Source organism: Anser anser (genome assembly GCF_964211835.1).
Source record: "Anser anser genome assembly, chromosome: 4".
Lineage (NCBI taxonomy): Eukaryota > Metazoa > Chordata > Aves > Anseriformes > Anatidae > Anser > Anser anser.
This window is the reverse complement of record NC_139724.1, coordinates 7,485,078-7,505,681: the sequence shown is the minus strand read 5'-3', so window position 1 is coordinate 7,505,681 and position 20,604 is coordinate 7,485,078. Positions and strand designations below refer to the sequence as shown.

Below are 20,604 nucleotides of genomic sequence, written 5' to 3'. Positions count from 1 at the left end.
CGGGCGTCTTTCAGCAGCGCTGGTGGGATTTGGAGCTGAACGTCTGCACCGGAGTCATCGTGAAGGGGAGAAGAGGGGAGGTGAAGGCATGGGATGGAGCCCCCGCGGTCTTACAAACGGGGAACTTCTGCACCTGTACGTTGACGCAGGACTGGACACCCACACAGCCCAGCCGAGGTGCACACCGGTGAGCTTTCAGCCTGTAAACCCCTGGCTTTTGTACACTTACACACAACTACGAGACCTGTTCTCTGCACAGAAAAGGTGATGCAAGATGCTGTAGAGTGTTATGGTGCAAAAGAAGAGCAGACCAGGCTCTGTCATTTAAAAATACTGATTTTTATTTATATTTACTTAGGAAAACCTAAGGGTGAATGAGCTGAGTGTCACCAGTGATGAACCCACACAAAACTAAGAGACATGAGAACTTCACAAACGTATTACACACAAAACAAAAAAAGATGTGAATCACTGTTCAGGTGCTTTTATGTGGGCAACAGGAAAACCCCTAAAGCAACACTGTTCACGGAAATAGCGTTCTTAATGAAAGCAGGGTGCAGCCAGCACCCAGGTTAGTAAGATTCTTTCACCGAAGTATCACACCAACGTAAGAAAGATGGGGTACTGGCTGATTGTACTGATACCTCGCCGCTAGCACGCTGGCCCTCACAACGCTTTCAGCCACACCTTTGATGACACCTGAGGGCGAACCACCGTGCGCCTGGCTCCCTGTAAGGCAAGGGGGTCTGGGGGCCACTCATCTGAGCCAACAGCACCTCGCTGGCCGAGCTGAACTCCATGGGAGCTGTGTAGTGGTCTCTCCGGTACTGCGCGATACAAGAAGCGTGGTCTAAAGTAACATCCACCGACAACACACTAGTAGATCATTTCAGACTCAGTACTATGTACAATTTACTCTTATTTAGTATACTAAGGAGCTGTGGTATTTCTTCTGAGACGTGCTGTTTCACTGAGGATCACTGAACCTTTCTGCCCACCGGGCGGCAGAGGAATGCTGCGCTCCGACTGTACCACCGGGCTACGAAACCTCAACAACTTGCCTCAGTTCTTCAAACAAGGGCGTGAGCTCCTTCTCTAAGCTTACAATCAGCCCTGGGAAAAGAAAATAAATGGGACGTCCCATCAGGTGACGTAACAGAGAGAAGCCCCTCTCCAAAACCCGTGGCTCCCTCCCCTGCCAGGTTTCACTTGAGCCGTTTGTCCTTGCTGGGCAGTGCCCGCAGCCCCCGCAGGAACACCCGGCGCAGCACAACTCCCCCCTCCTCCCTTCCATCCCTTTTGCTGGCGCACGAGCCCAGGTGCCTTGCTGAAGGACTGCCCTGTCGTGCAGAACTGAGGACGGAGCTGCACGTCTCACTGCACAACACAACTTGGGACTGATGGAAAGAGACCGAGCAGCTGGTTCGTGCTGTGCAGTCACCGCCCACGCAGCAAGGTTAAGCACAGGAGAAGTCAGGTGTTTCTAGCAGAGTAACAACCCCAGCAAGTCACCCAGAAGCTATGGATTTCTACCCACGCATTTCCCTTCACAATACTTGGACAAAATTCACTGCAGGAGAAAAGTAAATTACCTGAATTTACATCAAGGTACATTAATTTTCAATTACTCAAACACCTGGGGCTTAAAATACCAAAATATTTTTTAAAAAATCACCGTAAGACATACCTGTATTGGCATTGCTGCTCGCGATGAAACTTACTACCAAAGGTAAGCGGTTGAACTGCACCACCTGCAAGGAGAGAGAGCGAGAGCAGCGTTCAGCAGCAGTGTTCACATGATGGATGCCATAGTCACAAGCACCAGCGGGGCTCACACCGCAGTGCAGGAGGCTGCGTGTGGAAGGCCGGGCACTCCCTTCCCTCTGGTGTTCTCCAGCGTTACCTGCCTGAAAGCTACCTCAGCTGCAAAAGCTGCAGAGTTCTCTGCGGGAACCACTCTCTAACAGGAGATAACAGGAGGGCTGGCAGGGTTGTTGTTTTGAAATACGATTCAATATACAGCAATGTTTTTTTCTTCCATTGATAGAGAACTTCAGTCTTAAGCACACCAACAACCTAGTAGCATCAAGAGAATCGCAGCAACGTACTCGTGTATGCAAACTGATTCATTCAACCATTTATCCTCCAAACAAAACAAGATACGAGGGGCTAAACAGCGGGCTGGTTTACTGCAGCCAAAACATAAAGCTCTCAAGGCCACCAGAACTTGAGAAGGAGCAGAAGCACAGTAGGTGACAGATTCCAGGACACAAATAACCAGTTTGTAGAAGTTATGAGTATTTCAAACCTTTCTTGGAAGTCATATTTGCAGCAGTAACATTAACTATGAAGTAGGCTGCTCGTGCTTATTTAACTGTAGGCATCGCTAATTATAAACAAATATCCTTTGCAAAAGAACATAAACTATTCACAGCAAACTCTCAAGGCCAGCCACATCAGTAGCACCTGCTGCTTATACCTGGTTGCTGTCTGTTCAGAAACTTCACCTTTTTTGACCAGTGAATGCTCTTCTCTTACATGTTTCTCAAAACTGAGAAATCAACAAATACTGCAAAAGTTTAGCTTAGTCAGCTTTAAGCAGTGTGACTAAACAGAAATAGCAGCCAAGTGGAAGCCTAGCGTGCTTCAAACCACGCTCTCCCTTACTCAGTGAAACATACGAGGAGCTCTAGTCCCCGAGAACAAGCCGTGCTGAGGTTACTCACCTGATACGTGTTGTAGTAACAGATGATGCTTTTGTTTTTAGAAAGTCCCAGTTTACTGCCCTGATCTGTTGCAAGGGCAAACGTGGACAAAAAGCCAGGTCGCAGGGCGTGTTCTGGAGCATTATCATTGGCAACTGGAACAGAACAAGCACATTTTTGCTTTTATACTCTCTCTGTGACCGCATCACAAATCCTAGTCTTTCTCAGTGCCAGAAGCAGATCTGGTGCTGGTGTACATGTAACGCATCATCTGCGCCTCCGCAACAAGTACAGGAAAATCCTCAAGAGCAGCGCATCGCTCAGTGCTCTGTAAGTGACCTACAGTCGCTACACAGCACCCTCCCCTGCCTGCCTTCCCCCTCACAACACACAGCCTGTGCTGGTGGCACTTCAGTTCCACATCCCACACGCCCACGTGCTAAATGAAGTGATTAATGGCAAATTCCAGTCACCTGAATGGAAGCGGATGAAAACGTGCAAGTGCTGCTAGCTGCTTACATACTTTGGGACACAAAAAAAACCAAATCAACCAACCAACCACAACAAAAAACACATAAAACTGCAGTACTTGAATCTTTGTGTTCTTAAGTCGTTTTGCCTGCAGTATAAAAATGCCTGAAACAAGGACTGCAGAGATATGATAAAAATGAGAGTACTAAAAAGCAAAGCAAACTGTATGGCATGTAAAAGGTGGATTCAGTTGCTCCTCAGCATCAACAAAGCACTGGTAAGTGCCCTGTATCTGCTGGGGGGGTGACGTGAAGATGCGAGCACCTCGCACCACAACAACTCTATTTAGTAACGAGGCGAAAGAGGAAAGCTCCCCCAGCCTACAACTACTGAGGAGTGCCTAGAGTAAGTTTAAGCACACGCATAAGGAACTATTGAGGTAGAGGAAGCACAAGCGGTGCCGTTCGTGGCGCTGAGGCGCCGGGCGGGGGTCCCGCGGCACCTGCCGCCCCCTGGCGCTGCGGTTACCTTTGATGACGGGCACCCCGTCCCTGTCCGACACCACGATGGCGTGAAGGCCTTCCACGCTGCGGGACACGAAGCGACACGGCGTCAAAAACACAAGAATTACCAGAAAAATCCTATTTTTATCTAAAGAAGCGCACGAGGGAGGAGAAATATTCTCGCCCCCGCCTTACCTGGGCAGCTTCTTGTAGAGGAACCTCTTCAGGTCCTGCGGGGACAGAGAGCGGCGTGACAGGACCAGGACCGGTACCGGCACCCCCCCCCCTCACCGCCCGCGCGCCCCAGCGGCCGCCCCCCAACCCCGAGGGCCGCCCCGCTTACGTCGGCCATGTTCGGCGGCCTCCCGGCGCTGCTGCCACCTCCGCCGGCCTGCGGGACGAGAGGCGCAACGGTCAGCCCCGCGCGTGCCCCCCCCCCCGCCCCGCCGCCGTGGTGCGCTCCCCTCACGGGACGGGGGCGGCGGCCGGGCGGGACCACCGCGGCCCCGGGGGGGGGGGGGGGGGGGGGCTCCGCCCTACCTGCCGGTCGGCGAGCCGCCGCTGCCGCTCCCAGCGCCTCTCACGTGATGGCGGCCGGGAGCGCCGCCCCGCTACGGGGAGGCGGCGGGGCCGAAAAGGGGAGGGAGGGGACGGCGCTTGGGGGAGGCGCAGCGCCGCCAGCCCGGCGGGGCTCCGTCAGTCAGTCAGTCAGTCAGTCAGTCAGAGCGCGACGGGGGAGGCGCTGCCCGTCAGCTTTTGTGGGGCTTTGGGACCCGTTCCTCCTCAAACCCTGGCCCGCTCACTTACTGCGCTAGTCCCTAACACACCGAAAATGTGTAAACATTTCAAAATGTGCAGGCACGACCCGGAATAGCTGATTTTACCCGTTTCTCCATCACACCGAGCAGGGCCGAAGGCGCAGGAGCGTCTGTGAGGTTGCTCCTGCACTGATAATAGCAATGGGGATTTCCTCTCCAGAGCCAACAACAAACAGCCTTTCTACACTCAGCGGCCCTGTGCGCAAACCCGAATGTCACTGAGGGGAGAAGTGTGTTCTGCACGAAGGACGACGCCGTAGCAAAACACGGCGTTCCCACGTCCCTTCTACAAATGCAGAGAAACCTGGCGCCCAGATCTAGCTCCTGCCATACCCAACGGCCTCACAGTTACCCTGGACGAGAGAAATATGGGGAGGAAGGAGGCGTATTTCTTTCCCGTGTTTATTACCTTGTACTGTTTGCTCCCCAAAGTATTTTGACAATACACCAAATGCGGCACACATTTTTACATTTGTTACACCTCAGTAGGCTCTGCAGGAGGCTTCACAAGGAACCATGGGACAAGCAGTGTACTGAGATCAATACTTGCACGGCGCAGCAAATCGCTGGCAGGAGGGGGATACGGCACCAGGGCCTCTGTCAGCCAGCCTTCAGAACGACCAAGCTTCCTCTGCTGCTGCTGACTGCACTGCATCTACCAGATGTAGACACCTGCGGCAGTATCTTATTTAAGTAATAAGGTAACTTATTTAAGGTATAGTTTCAGGAATTTGCACAAACTAAAAACATTTTCTAAAACTAAACGTTTGGTTTTACCATTGCGTTTTCCCTCTGCTCTCTCTGACAGGTCTACCAGAAGGAAGGATTACAACTGCTTAGGGGATGAAAGGAAATTTATGGAGCAAACAACCTTACAAAACATATTCTCGCCCACCCATTTTAATCCTTTTATGGCATTCACTATAAAATTATATTAAAAACATCTATAATTTAAAGTTGTCTCTGCTGCCTTTTCAAATGCACCTGTTACATTTTAGTGATGACATTTTTTTTTTTTTTACCTTTTCTTGGAAACTTGTAAAAGAATCAAGACTGTTTAAAAAAGTCAAAACCCCAAATTTAATTGTTTTTCCTGAACAGTTAGAGAACTTGCAGGGAAATGTTGATCAGATCTGAACACTGAACTTGCTTGCGACTCAGGATGCTCCATAAATCGAATAGATACCAATGCTGCATTTCAGCAGATGCAAATCATCTCTCATGTTCATCATGGTATGTCAAAACATCATGCCAAGATTTTTACTTTTTGCAGGACTTTCCTGCTTGCTCTTTTAAAGAAGAGATCAAGAACCCATGCTTGTGCTATCTTTAATTCCAGATTCAACACAGGTCATAAAGAAATAAAAAGAGTAAGAAGTTAATTCTTAGTAGCTAGTAAACTTGAGGGATTTTCAAAAACACAATTTAGTTTTTCCCTTTTCTTGCCAATATCTTATTTTAATGCGAACTTCACCTTCTGAGGAAAGGTCATCTGAAAAGATTCCAGTACTCCACACTCTTCAATCAGCATCTTGCTCACAAGAAAACTTGTTCTGAATTTTCCAGCAGATTCCATTTAGCAAGACCAGGGAAGACAGTAACATTTCTGAAGAAAAAAACCTTCAGACTTGAGAAAAAAGACTTGAGAAAATCACGAGGAGAGAAACACCCACTTGAAATATTAAAAGAATGTTTGCAGGCCATATTTAGAGCAGGTTAATCTTTATGCTTCTGAAAGTAATAGCATCATTCTGCGCATTTCTAGTTCCTGGCCCGGGACAAGTGACATGGCTCCGACCATAGGAGCATACTGCAAGCCATCAAGCATTTAAACAGTTGGCAAAAGTGTAGAAAGGCACAAAGCTTGTCCTTAGCAGTATTTCCATGCTCCACTTGTGGTGCCCATTGAGGAATCACTGTTAGGACCTAGCTTGAAATAAAAAAATAGTAAGAAAATTGAAGTCTCCCAGCAAAAAAAAAAAAAGGCTGCCTTTTTTTTTTTTTTTTAAGAGCTTTTGAGATTCACTATTGCGTGTTTTCGTCTACCTTTCCAGTGAAAATTAAGGAAGCTATAGATGCGTGTTATCCATACATATGGATTTACTGCTGCTGGAATACCAAATGGGAGAGCTGCTGTAAACTGTTGCAAGTACTAAAAGCAATGCTTTCAATGGTCTGTACAGAATTTGCAAATATTTACTTTGAAAAGAGATTAGTGTTTTTCTTAGTTTTCTCTGCATTGCTTAGAAACACTAAAAAACTACAACAGCGAACTGCTACTCTACACCAGATCAATACACCCCAACAGATAATTAGGAATATATGCTATTATATTTAAAAATACCAAGTTCTTCTAAGCTGACAAACCTTAAAGATTTTACATAGAGATAAAATATTAAAAAATCTTGTTTCAACTCCACACACTTGACATCTGAATAGGAGTGATGTAATCATACTATTTATTCCATCAGTGAGACAAAATGTTGTATGGAACTAAATTTCTGAGATTTTAAATAGAAAGTCATTTAACTCGTATATACACAAAGTGTTCTTTCCACAGATATTTACATGGCAAATATGGTAGAGGAGAACCACTATGACTAAGTCTCTACAAGTATAGCATCCTTTCTGAGCTGTTCTCTCTGCTGAAAGAATTCACAGAAGCTTTGAAGTAAAATCTAGACAATTAAAGTTACCTATATTTCACAGTAGGTAAAGAAGCCATTAAATGATATTTCAGTATAAGGTTTCTGGAAACAGCTACACAGTAGAGTTTTACATCCACCCCTCTTTTCCAGCATTCATGGTGAAACTAAATCTCTTCTTAATTTACAAGAGAAATAACGGCATACGTAAAGATGTATGTGTACAATTGTTGCTCATCCTCCTCGATAGAGGCTGGTCAACCGTTCTAGTTCTTTGCAGTTGTCCATGGACATGGAATCTGCTTTCTTTCGGAGACGGTCATCTCGATAAACTTTTGCTGCATAAAGCAAGTCTGTTTCTTTAAGAAAAGAAGGAAGAAGATTTTTCAGGTTAGAAACTGAACGCTTTGCACATGATGCATTCCTCTTCTGAGCTGTCCAAAACACCTCAGGTTTAATCCTCACCCTTTTCTCTTTCTGTCTGTTCTAACTACACACGGACACCACCTGAACAGCACTGCTACAGGCTTCCCTTCACTGGGTCTTCCCAAACATTTCATCTTTTTCAGCAGTGAAAGTGGTAACAGCCTTCCAGCACCCTCACATTTCATACAGTAGTACCTGATTACAAAACAAAAGCAAAAGCTACTACTTGCATCAGGTCTCGTTGAACAAACCAAATATATACAACACTCATTTTGCACGTTCTTGAAAGCTCTAGCATCTTCTCTGTGCCAAAAATCCATTCTGAATGTTAAGCTCATTACTTCAACTGATGCTGCTTCAGACTGCTAGTGTTCAGAGGAATTATTAAAAGAGCTCTCTCTGTTATACTGGTGTTCAACAGCATTTTAATTCATTCTTAAGTGTCAATCAATGTTGGAAAGAAGAATTTAAGTGTCAAAAAATCAGAATCACAACAGGTGTTTTAAATCTCTAAAAATATAAGTCAGCTGTTTCTATAAGTAGAGAAGATCTATTAGGGGCTGCTTTCTTGAATGTCAGTTAGGGTAGTTTTCACAATCTGATAAATTGCAAATAGCAAACAACATGACAGTCACCACCTTCAGGTTGTTATTCTTCTTTACACTAGGGTCAGATGCTTCTCCAGTCATCAAATGTTTTCCATTAAGTATTTACATACAGAAGGGTAGACCTCTTTGTGTAGTCAAGGAATCTGCTCATGCTTAACAAAGTAGACATTTCAAGGACAAATGCTGAAAAATGGGAAAGGTATTCCTTCCCTCTTTCCCTACCCAGGTGGAGATTGTGTATCAACTACCTTTTCCTGGTGAGACACTACCAGTGTATCACCTACCTTCTGAAAGGTATTTAGACGGTAAAAATAGGAGACATATATGTGACAGGAGACACACATACCATATACCAATAAAACCTGTGTGTAATGACTAGATCACTAAAAGTAAACTGTTCTACCAAATCCACATTTTGCTGAAAAAAACGTACAAAGAATATGTACCCTTTTTCTTGTGCTGGCTTCGCTCTTGTGTTTAATTTTTGTTAACAACCATCTCTCATTATTGCAAACCATTTCATAACATGTGACTACCAATCATTCACCTAGCAGCCACTTGTAGAAGGCAAATGAGATGTTAATTTCTTGAAGAGTGAACATATTCAATCATTTCAAGATAATCAAAGGACAATACAGTTGGAAAATATACAAGAGTTTTTGATATTTATTTGTTTTATACCCAAACATACTCTGATGATTTCCTGTATTTGAAAAATCTGAAAAAAAATTATTCTGATCAAATCTAGTAGTCAGGGCAATCATCTGGTAGTTCTCCCCCAAAAGGACGGGTGTTTGTCTTGCATACATGTGACTGATTGGCATAGTTTTCTGCCAACAATTCTTCTTTCCTGTGGGCAATTTGTAAACCTTTAGAGATTTACTTGGGCATACGCAATATGTACTCATGAATACGGAGGGTAATGCCTCTGGGAAGCAGTGGGCCTGCGGCGCATGGGCAGTAGTTTGTATTTGTATACACACAGGTCAGCTGTAATGAATGCATGCAGTCCTGTGCAGGCATCTGACTAACTGTGATGTCTGTCTGGCTTTTACGGCTTGGAGGAGCTAAGGGGCCATCTCAGCAGAAAGGCTGGGCATCACTGGTCTGCAGAGAGTAAAGTTATGCAGAAACAGACAATTACACTCAGGTAATGAGTGAAATTTGCTTTCAGTAAGCAATTGACAGTTCATGAATGAACTTTTTCTCTGGTAGGATACTACTGAAGTTTACCAGCTGAAAGTTCAAACCATTTGGTCACAGGTAATAGAACAACAGGTTGATAATCTGGAGATGGCAGATGCTACTCAGTACTCAGCTTTAACAGTAAGTTCTATGCTGCATCTCCTTCAAGGAAATTGCTGTTTGTATTATATTCAACTAGACTGGAAACATAGCTGGTGAACTAAAAAGATTGTTTTCAAAGCCTGATGTAGCCAAGGAACCAAGTCCAGGGAGGAAAAAAAAATCACTCAGCACTGGCAAAATATTAAGCACTGATTTCTAGCTTATGGTGTTCTGACATGTCATGTTGGGTGTCCTTGGTTGCCTGGAAAAGCAGTGTCATTGGTACTGTAGTCCAAGGCAGATTATCTTTTCTCTCACTGGAAACATCTATCTGGGCTTTTGTTTTATTTATATTAAAGCACCTAAGGATGATACACAATATAAAAGATAATGCCATGATAAAATAATGTGGAAGAGATTAGAATTTTCAGCTTTCGTCCTGAACTTAGAGCAACTCCTTTCTCACTATCAATTCACTGTAGTCGTTTTCTAAGAAATGGTCACAGATAACAAAATGATAGGTTAAAATTGCTGATGACTTTCAGATGGTGGTTAGGTCACAGCAAAATTAAGTGACACTCGCTGGGACAGTCTGAAGAAGTGAGAAACGGTGTGGAACCTTACCCTTGCTTTCTCATTCAGTTATATTAATAATACAAGCACTTCATTCTTGCCTGTGATAATTTTTTTTTAGTAATGCATGTGTTTATGAAATTAAACGTATTAACAAACTTACTTTGCTGCCTCTCCTTCCAACAGTTATTACGAATGTTGGACACATAATCCTCTTCCACACTCTTTTCCACTTTCTGTAATGACACGCCTTTGTATTCATTTCTAAAGTCCTTGTTGACGTAATAAACAACACCCAGATTTTCTGTCTGCATTTTAATTGTCTGACCTGTACTTCTGCAAAAAAAAAAAAAAAAAAAGAGGTGGGTGAGAGAGACTAGATGTTTATTTGATCTTTTTTATAACACAAATATACTTTTAAAAATATTGTTATTACGGAAGAACAGCACATCACTGAATTTGCCATTTCAAGACAAGTAGTGAAATGAATGGCTGTACCATCTGCCAGAGAAGAAAATACTACCTTCACCTGAACATTAAACTTTTGCTGTTTTCATCCTTAATCTTTAAAAAAACACTTTAGTAAGACACTTGTTTTATACCTCTTTAGCCACATATAAACTTTGATAATAGAAAATTACATTTAAACACAACAGAAGAAAAAACAAAACAGGTCACTATTGTGACAACCCAGTACAGGCATCTCCATTCTAAATTGTTTTCTGCAACCCTTGACAAATCCGTTTTCCTGCTGGCATTCTGCAGATTAAAAATCAAGGAGCGTGCACAAACATTTTAGCAGGTAAGTATTTATACATATCACAATAACTTAGATGCAGAAAAGAACAACAACACACTTTGGAAATAAAGAACTCTGGAAAAATAATAAAGGAGAAAAAAAGCCCTTCTGCTGCGGAGCTGAGAGCTCTAGATGGAACTGAGCGTTGTTAAAATAGTTGTGACGAGTGGGACAAGTGTGTTAGGTAGTTGCATGCTTGGCATTTTAAAAAGTTCTTTCTCTTAAGGAAAAAAAAGGATCCTTCTGTACAAAACAGGTAAGTTTCACTATCAAAATCCCTTGCAAGAAAACAGAGATAGACTATCATCATCTAGAACAGGCAATTTCTCTTGTCCGTATCTACTTGATAAGGATGAGTAAGTTTGCCTTCAGGCACTTTGCTTGCTATAAGCACAGATGACTCCCAAAAGAATAATGAGCCTTAGCAGGTTTCAGCATTTGATTAAATACATTGGAGATACATAAACACCTTTATGTCATATTAAAAGATCTCCTAAACTCAAGTATTGTTGATCTCTTTTCTCCGTTACATTTGCATAGCATATTCTTAGTACACGCCTTAAAAGTTTTGTTCTGCTTCGCTTCATCTACACTTTCTCTCCCTTTCCTCACTGTGGGAAATCACGGACCAACTAATGGAAGGCTCTCTAAAAGCTTCTGACTGGGAAAAGGTCATTACAACACCCTTCCCTCTGCTTTAAACTAATGTGATTGAAAATTACTTACGATCTTGGGTATAAGGCATAAGGAGGGTTAGATACCATCAGCTGGCTCAACAAGGAGACAAGGATCAGCACGATAACGGGCATCAGCTGAATGAACATAGAGAAACCTCCCTAAGGAAACAAAACAAAACAAAACAAAAAAAAACAAGAACAGATTCAGGTATCTCATAAAATAGTATCAATTTAGCAGGTACATTTGACATAATTTAATTCTAAGCATGTTTTTCTACTTTAAGTTTCAAAAGCCACTTTGAAACTATAACCACAAATCTGCAAACACTGTAGTGTTATCTTAACTTTCCAATGCATACACAGTATCTGTAGGGTGCTGAACCTGCAAGCGTTCATAAGTTAGCATGTAGCCACAAGACACTGTTAAATTAATAGCTGAATTCAGTCACATAGTACTCCATGTTTTAGACTCATCAATACAGTCATATGTAATTACATAGGACCACATATAATTCATAAATACAATTCTTACTTCAGCCCAAATCAACTTTTAAATGCAAGCAAGAATTAGTGACCAGTCACTGGCATGATAGTGGCATACAGCAATAGATTTACAAAAACATGCTATTATCTTCTCAAATCTGCACGTCCATCTACCACATCAGCAAGACTACCACCTGCCAACGTTTTAAAATATGTAACTGGCAAGTACAAATCCTCCTCTACAGTACAGAGCTGCTGTACAATCACATCACTGAAAATGACTACAAAAAACTTCACAATCCACAGTTTAAAGTCAATGGTGCTTAAACATACATCACCCCTCTCTTCCTCCCTCTCATGTCCACTTTGACGGTGCTGATTGGGATGACTGTAGCCAGCACGACCATTAGAAAATGAGTGTACACCACCTAAGAAAAGAAATATCCATATTTAAAATCCAGAAGAAACTATTTAGAGGTCAAAACAGGAGCAGCAACATAGAGAATTTAACATTACCACATGATGATGCATAAAATAACCCAACTTTAAGGTAACTCACAATTCCAAAGTCATTTAAAATAAATATTTTAAGCTTTAAACCAACTGATTTACTATTTCACGTACTGTAGGATCACCACAGAAACCCCAAACAATCAAACTCACATTTTAGGGATTTAGCAACACTTAGAGGAAATTTAAAATGTGACATGGATTAGAGTTGGGGATGGAGGATGTTTAGAGTAATTTTGTTGTTTTACAATGTCACAAACTCTAATGCCACTCGGAATACTACTGCTCAGAGTGTACCACTCCCATGATTACGCCGATGAATACAAATACCTGTTGGAAATGCCCCTCCAAAAAACATGTTGAATAGATCTTCTGGAGTAATATCTGCCTCACAGCCTCTGTGGAAGTTGAATCTACCATTGCTAGGGTGATTGCAAGTTTGCTCTTCGCTGCCTGTAAGGTCATACTGCTTTCGTTTTTCTGGATTACTCAGCACAGCGTAGGCATTTCCGATTTCTGAGGCAAGGAATAAAAGACAACTCTCATAAATGAAAGATAGGAGCTATTCCAGCAGGAAAACTGCAGTTTCAAAGTCAAGAATAGGCAGAGACTGATGTCCTTTACTGTGTTACAAATCACCTATAGTACAACAGGGTCCAGAAACATCTCTACTTTTTGTAGCACGGTTTTTACCAGGCTTCCCAACAACACTATGCCCAGGCCTTTTAACCTGCTGAACTAGGCAGAAGGTGGGGCAGTTTTCTTCCTTTTTTTAGGGGAACACCTACATGTGTGGAAATTTTCTTTCTCCCTGCAACTGAGAAAAAAGAATCGAGCATTACAAGAAAAGCTCTGAAGTTGGGCAATTGCAAAGTTCAGTCAGCTCTAGCAGCTTAACTTAAAATCATCATAGATTCAGCAGGTTTCTTTGGTTGCATGTGGTAAGTGGTAACTTCTTTCAGTGTGTAAACTTTACATTCCCACTCTTGCAGATGATATTTTTCCTCAGGATTCTGAAGATTCCTTATGGAGTACATTAATAACACAAAGTTTTGCACAACGTAATGTGAGGAGTACGTGCATGCATGACAGGAACCTGTGCACTCCTAAGGCTGTTGACACAACCTTAACATTTAGAGTCTGGCCTGGATGCCTGTCCCGCTTCATGCTACGTTACCATGAATGAACAACTTCAGTTTTGAAAGCAGAAGGGGAAAAGCTCAGCTAGGTGTGCATGGAAAGAATCAGTGTGAAAAGACCACAAGGTCTGCCCGGCTTTACAAGCTTTGACCCCTGCTGCTGTGCACACACATAGCTCTTGCAGATTTAAGGAAAACTTCTGCTGACACTTAATGCACAATCTTCACTCAGTCGCATCTTCACTAAACCTAAGATGCCCTTAGAAACAATAATAATTAAGAATTACTTTAAGTGGAGAAGAAAACTCAAAGAAATTAAGCCTGAGAGTATGAGATACACACTAAGGACAGCAAATGCTGCTACAAGATTACTCTGTTACTCTGCCAATGATAAAACTTGTGGTAAAAACTTAGATTTTTTTTCAACAGTTAAAAATTGAAGGCGACAGTAATCAGGTGAGCAAATAAAGTGAAGACACCATACTGTCACGGTATGGTCAGCAAGCTTTCTTGACTATTTGTTTACTATTTGCTTTTGATTATTTGATGCTAATTCAAAACAGATTTGATCCAAATAGAGTTATCTTTAAATAAAGGACATAAAAATGAAAGGGATTCCAAGAGATTAAAAGTGATTATATTTGAAGAAATCACAAACTTCTAACCTAAAATAAAACCTCAAGGAAGATTGCTTAATACAACAAAGGGTAGTACCAGGTAGTTTTAAGACCTAAGTACCTTGCCTGACACCGAACTCAATTCTGTTTTCTAATGTAACTTTTCCTTAAAATAAAGTAAATTTTCTTAAAATTTTGTTATGAAACTCCTTTTCTCAACTGTATGTCAGAAATTCATCAGGAACCTTTAAAGGCAAACTAAATGATACATTTACTGAGCCATACAAAGAGATGACAATCATTTCAGTGCAAGAAAAATGCTAGCCTTCTTTAAAGATTAAAAATTGATATTATTTAAATATTTAAAAATAATTATTTTAAAATTATTTAGATTTTTAGTCAGCAAGATTTTCTGTTCATGCACTCATCTAGTTAAGAACCAGAAAGTGAAATTAAGTCCAAGAAATCCAACTTGACCAAAGTGCTCATTTTAAATCAAAGATTAAATAATAAGATACCAATTTCCAAGATTTCAAAGATTATTTAAAATGCTATTAACAGGGAAGAATTATTTAATTTCTAGGGCTGGAGACAATTTTATAAGAACAACACCTTTTTTAGAATAAAGCCATCACATAGCCTTATTAAAACAACAATCACTGATAAACTTTCCTGCTATGGTACATCTACTTTTCTCTGTAATTGTTAACAAGCTATTATAATTACCCCTTAAAATCTGTATGAGAAGTCTTGTTGGCATTTTTTTTCCTTTTTTTGTTTTTTTTCCCCAACGTAAGAATTGTAACTGATAAATTTTTTCAAATGTCTGAATATAAACCTCACGCAGGAAAAAATACTGAAGTACCATAGATCATTTCTTTCCGCATGACCATTTCAGACAGATTCATATTGCTTTTCATCTATGTCTGAGATGAAGCAGTAGTTTTCTTCAAAACAATTCTCCTTGCAGTGTGCAAAACCTGGCAGCCTCGCGTCAGATTAGATTGTAAATCTTGACCAAAGAAACAGTCAGAGGCAACTATTAATGGGCATTTCTCAATAAATGCTTTTGTATGGAAAAAGTAACAAAAGTACACACATGGGAGGAATTGTAACGAAAAGGTAACTTAGCAAAGCACATGATTCAGTAAAAACTGCCTTTTGCTAGTAACTATTACTTTGCTATTTGAGCTTGAAATAAAAGCAAATGTCATGGATTCAAATGCATACCTAGTAAAATTCTATTCATTTCAGCAATATAAAAATGAATATGCTCATGGCAATTTTGTGTATTCAGTCTGGATGTTTTAGAGGGCTACATCAATGCTTAAACTAGAAATCAATTTACTTATCTCATAATATAATAGCATTCACTACAAGCTGCATATCCAGTAAAAGCAACGCACCAACCAGTAAGTGTCACTTGTCCTTTTAAGTGTACTACTCCCATCCTAAAAAATAGCATATTTATGAGGACTGTTAATATTTACTCCATGTAACTACTGCTCTTCATTCAAATCACCATTCTTGATACAGGTTTTCCAGAAGCAAAAGTAATGGCAAATGCTATAACCCCCCCTCAAAAACCTGAATAATCGTATCATATGTACCGATATTACATTGAACCAACTTCAAGCGATAGACTTGCATTCAGTCAAAATGGATGACAGCAACGAAGTGCAACTGGATTTCACAAAGCAAGCATTAGTATTCTCTCTCTGTACCTGAAAATTACAGTCGATCCTCTTAAAATGAACCCTCTCCAGAAGTCCACATTATTCATCTCAACTTCTAGGTATATGCCAAAATAATAAAGGTCAAACATTTCTTTGGCTAAAAAGGTCAGTTTAATATTAGCTACAAAATACCACACTGACGATTTTATAGAATGACAATCAAACAATGCAGATGGATTGCTTTTAAACGGACAGAGTTCAATCATAAAAGAAAGTTTAAGTAAAAATTTTACTTTTAAAAGCCTCTGTTGCTCCAGGTGCGTGGTTTTTGTCTGGATGGAATTTCAAAGCAAGTTTTCTATAAGCCTTCTTTAGGTCTTCTTCACCTGCATCCTTTGACACCCCAAGGACTTCATAATAATTTTTACATTTCTTTATACTGCAAAAGAAAATGAAATAAAATATTGTAACCAAAAAGATGTAATCGTAGTATGTTAGAACACAGCTGCAAATGAGGTAACACGTTGCACTGATGGAAAACATTACAACTCTCACTTTTAATACAAAATAAACAAAAAATTCCACCCTACAAACAAATAAGAAAGCCATTTTTCACAATAAGCTCAAAACTGAGCACAATAAACTATTGTATTTGAAATTACTTACTAGATACATTTATTTTGTGCTACTTGTATTGTAAAACTACTACCGTTGTAAGAAAAGGTTTCTGTTTGCAGTTTTTGTAGAATTTCCTCATCTCCAATTATGTGAATATTGCTGTTAATAATGCATAAAATGAGGATTTCAAATTTACTTTGCAGAGCTAGCAGGTAGAAAGACCAGTTTTGACTGTCAACAGCAAATGTATTTTGTTCTGCAGGATATAAAACAAAACAATACCTTCCTTTCTCCAAACAAAAGTGAAGTCACAATTCATTCAAACATTCACTTTTGAGGGAAATAAGGTATGTGAGAACACCTCTGTTGCTGGGAATGCACCTGGATCTTAACAAACTTTCTGTACGTGTTTATGTAAGGTAAAAAAACATACACAGTTCCTGCAATTACAGACTCAACTCATCTCAAATGTTCAGTGAAGACTCTGAAAACCTGGAAATATTCAGTATAAGCAGTCTATATTATATATAGCAGTCTATACTACAAGCAGTCTCACCCAGAGATGAACAGCAAAATCTGGAAATTATTTGATGATTTGTATACTTTACAATAGCCAGAAGAGAGAAACTGCAGTTACAAGGGACTGAGAGAACGTTAGTTCTGTGTAGGTAGGAAGAACTTATCAAACCAATAAATACACCTTAAAATCAATCCTGCTAAGTTTTAGGTTTTGGTTTTTTTTTCATAAAAAGTTAGAGAGTTCATCATAAGAGATCAGAAACAGAGAAAAATAAGGCTGAACCACAGAACTGCGCTGCGGAAATGAGGCACACTAACATTTGGTGAATACCAAAAGAAAAGAGCTGGTCTGAGCAAGAAATAGAAATTACATCCAGAAATACTTTAAAAGCTTAATGTGAGTCTCTTCACATGGCTGTAACTGTGTTCACATTCTTTTAAATGCACACATTTCTAGGTAAATATGGGTTTAGTGTTACAAAGACTATACACAGAGTAGCCAAGTGGAAAAAAAGGGAGTAAGCAAGCCTTTGGCAGTTTCGTGAATGAAGAATGGGGACCCTGTAATTAAGGGAATGCTAGCATTAGAAGTACAACCACACCATCGTGTGTGGTCCTCCGTAGTTCTCAGATAGATCAAACCAGGTTGCATTTGAGGGATCCCTTTTCCGGTATAATGGAACAACACGAGCTTTTACGGCTGTCTCGGTGCAGTGCTCACAAGAGCACTGAATTGAATGTATGCAGGCAGCCGCCAACTCGAACATCCTGTGACATAAATATAGCTCATTATATTGAAGTAGTGTTTAATAAGCTGCAGTTAGGAAGCTGATAAAGCTAATTAAAAAGAATACAGTAAATCCATCAACAAGAAGTAATGGAAAGAAAATACATTAAATTACACTCTGAGTACTGGAAACTTGTGTTTGTTAACTTGTACAATTAGCAAAAATTTTGGTCCCTTCATCTTCAGCCTCAAGATCTGGATTACTTATGAACTGTATCAAAACAAACAGCTTTATTTGAAAGTCTAACAGTATCAGATTAAGATTTATTTCAAGAAATTGCTATGTCAGCATCTGGTCTAAGTTCTTCACCTCAGCTTCCTCCCCCAAAAGCATATGGTCATTTCTCATGGAAGTAACAAACATGGAAAAAAAAATTAAAATTTACTTCTGTGCAGATCTGTTATGCACTTATTTCATAACACTGTAGGATGAAGAGAAAAGCAGAGAAAAAAAAAACAACCAACCCAAGGAACGTCAACCTGCTCTAATCCTCAAAAACTTGCCCCAGACTTTCCTCCCATTCACGGCCAGTGGAAGTCCCGTGGTGGACAACCCTGATGGGGAAAGTAGGAATGGCTGTTACTGATCAGAAGATGTGCAGGTCAGTACATGACTCGCCAGTTTCTGACCCCACAAACTGCTTAGAGCCAGTGCACCAAACCAGAGCTACATCTTGATGAGGATGTGCAGGCAGGAACCTGCTGGGTGGGTCATACAGAGCTTGCCCTCAGAAGAGGTGAATGAAACTGCTATCCCGAACCCGGCACACAAACGAGCTGTTACGTGTCAAGAAATAAACATTCTGCCAAGGTATAACACATTTCTATTTTCTCTTTGCATATCTTTGTTAACGTCTGCTTTGTCAAACAAAATATGCAAATGCACAAATATTTCCATTCCAACATTCCTGATTTTGTATGAAGCTATGACTTAGTATTTCGAGCACACCTCATTCCAAATTGCCCTCATACCCTGACTGGCTAGCCCAGGCTAAACAGCCAGCCTTAAACAAAGAAGCCTTTGTGAGTTTGTGATGGCCACCCCTGACTTTTATTCTTCCTTGTGGGTTCACGTCAGGATGGGCCCGCTCACAGGAACACTGCCTGCCACAGACCTGCCACTGATCCTCCAGACCGGGTACACTGCCCTCGTCGCTGCTGCACAGGACGAACCCCGAGATATGCGACTCCTGTTCACTGCCTGGCCTTCAGACCTTCATCTTCAGATCTCAAGCAGGTCAGTAATGGCTCTTACAAACCCCAGCAGCAAACGCAGTCTGCAGGTACTCTGCCGGACAGCCCGAGGAGCACTGCTGCAGGTCACTTCATAGTGAAGCACGTGGACCACGCAAGGCAATTTTGCAGAGTTTAGCAGGACTTTGGATTAGTTAGATCAAATTTTAAAGCTAAAGTACATCAAATGATTGTGTAAATACACAGAGGCCAAAAACTGTGCCTGTACCTGGAATTCTCAGCAATGACTTTGTGCTATGAAACCCTCACTACACCCTGACATTACACAAGAGTCTTGCATGATTCTTTTGTCACTTCAAGGCAAAAAGCAATCCTTACAGGGTAATGGCTCGGTTCTTGCCCCCTCAGCAAAGTCCGAGTAGTTTTGCACCAGAACTCCTTCCACAGCAGCTTTGCACTGGGGAAGGCAGCACAAGTGAAGATGATCAGAAGGTGCTTTCCAATTAAACAAGTTTATCAGTGTTTGCGGTGTACCCATGAGAGGCAAAACTTGAATGCATCGCAAATCCAGCCTGGTAAGCTGGTTTAACTAGCAGGACAAACTGCAGTGGATCACCAGGGCAAGGCACCAGACCCTCCTGTCACACATGGGCTGTGCAGTCACCAGGCTTCTCTGACACCACTTCCTCCTGCCTCTACCTTCAAGAAACGGGGACCGTGGGCTTGGCAAAGGCTCTCCGAGACTTAAGCCTTCTTCCCTCAGATTGCCACCATCCCTATAAGAAACTTCTCTCCAGCTGCTGGGAGCTGTTGTAAGCCATGGCCCACTTCTGACCCCTGCTCCTTAGTAGAAGCAGGCCTTTTCGGACATACTCCTCACCGCTTGTCTCCAAGCCAACTGATATTGTAGGATGAGGCATCACTATCCCACGCTGCCACAATCCCTCGCCTGAACTTTGAGCTGTCCTGTGGAAATTTGGCTCATGAGGGACGGAGGGAGCAATTGTCCACTTGTCTTCCCACTTGTCTCCTGTTCCCAGTCACGCAACAGAGGCCAGCAGAGGCTGGGAAAAGTGAGAGGAAAACCAGTGGATGTTTCAGAAAAGGCCGATCGCTGATGTTAGTTGTGGCTTTTATCCGCATCTGAAACCCGGGTCCTGTAGCACTTGCAGCACGAACTAGTAGTTTTCCAAAAGCTGCCTTTCTAACTGTTATTTTTGTTTGGTTTTGCTGCAGTTAAGGCACAGTAATCCGCGGTGCTTATTTACCTGCATATGTAAACCCCACACAGATGTTTCTTTTTAAAATTGCAACTTGCTTATGGACTGCCCCCTTTTGTATTGAACTGGTGTTTGTTTGTTTGTTTGTTTATTTCTGGCTTATTTCAAAGTTGTTGCTTTCAGTGTCAATTTATTTTTGTGAACTGTGATTCTTGTATTTTTCATTTCTGGCTGGATTACTTCTATTTCAGAATCACTCTGTAGTTCCTTCTGCTCTTTAGCTAATTTCTGCCCTTGCTGAATTGTTAGCCCCCTGCCAGCACCTTGGC

General features: G+C 41.4%; 2 protein-coding genes and 1 long non-coding RNA gene across 3 annotated transcripts in view; 1 reads left to right on the top strand and 2 right to left on the bottom strand.

Moving 5' to 3' along the window:
- Positions 1-318: 318 nt before the first annotated feature.
- LAMTOR3 (late endosomal/lysosomal adaptor, MAPK and MTOR activator 3) lies at positions 319-4,320 on the bottom strand. The gene is made up of 7 exons (XM_083835593.1): positions 4,220-4,320; positions 4,023-4,070; positions 3,875-3,909; positions 3,705-3,763; positions 2,727-2,860; positions 1,688-1,751; positions 319-1,113 (listed from the first exon to the last, which is right to left on the bottom strand). The coding sequence occupies exons 2-7, from the start codon at positions 4,029-4,031 to the stop codon at positions 1,040-1,042; spliced, it is 375 nt and encodes a 124-aa protein (XP_083691719.1). The 5' UTR covers positions 4,032-4,070; positions 4,220-4,320; the 3' UTR covers positions 319-1,039.
- Positions 3,985-7,505, top strand: LOC310899321. The gene is made up of 2 exons (XR_014584202.1): positions 3,985-4,092; positions 4,987-7,505. It is a non-coding gene; the product is annotated as an uncharacterized lncRNA (long non-coding RNA).
- The window catches only part of DNAJB14 (DnaJ heat shock protein family (Hsp40) member B14), a 25,932-nt gene continuing 12,264 nt past the window's right edge, over positions 6,937-20,604 (bottom strand). The window contains exons 3-8 of the mRNA XM_083835558.1: positions 16,231-16,376; positions 12,836-13,021; positions 12,329-12,423; positions 11,562-11,671; positions 10,200-10,372; positions 6,937-7,501 (exon numbers count right to left, since the gene is read on the bottom strand). Of these exons, the coding sequence (XP_083691684.1) occupies positions 7,377-7,501; positions 10,200-10,372; positions 11,562-11,671; positions 12,329-12,423; positions 12,836-13,021; positions 16,231-16,376 (835 nt within the window). The 3' untranslated portion in view covers positions 6,937-7,376. The remainder of the gene's footprint in view (positions 7,502-10,199; positions 10,373-11,561; positions 11,672-12,328; positions 12,424-12,835; positions 13,022-16,230; positions 16,377-20,604) is intronic.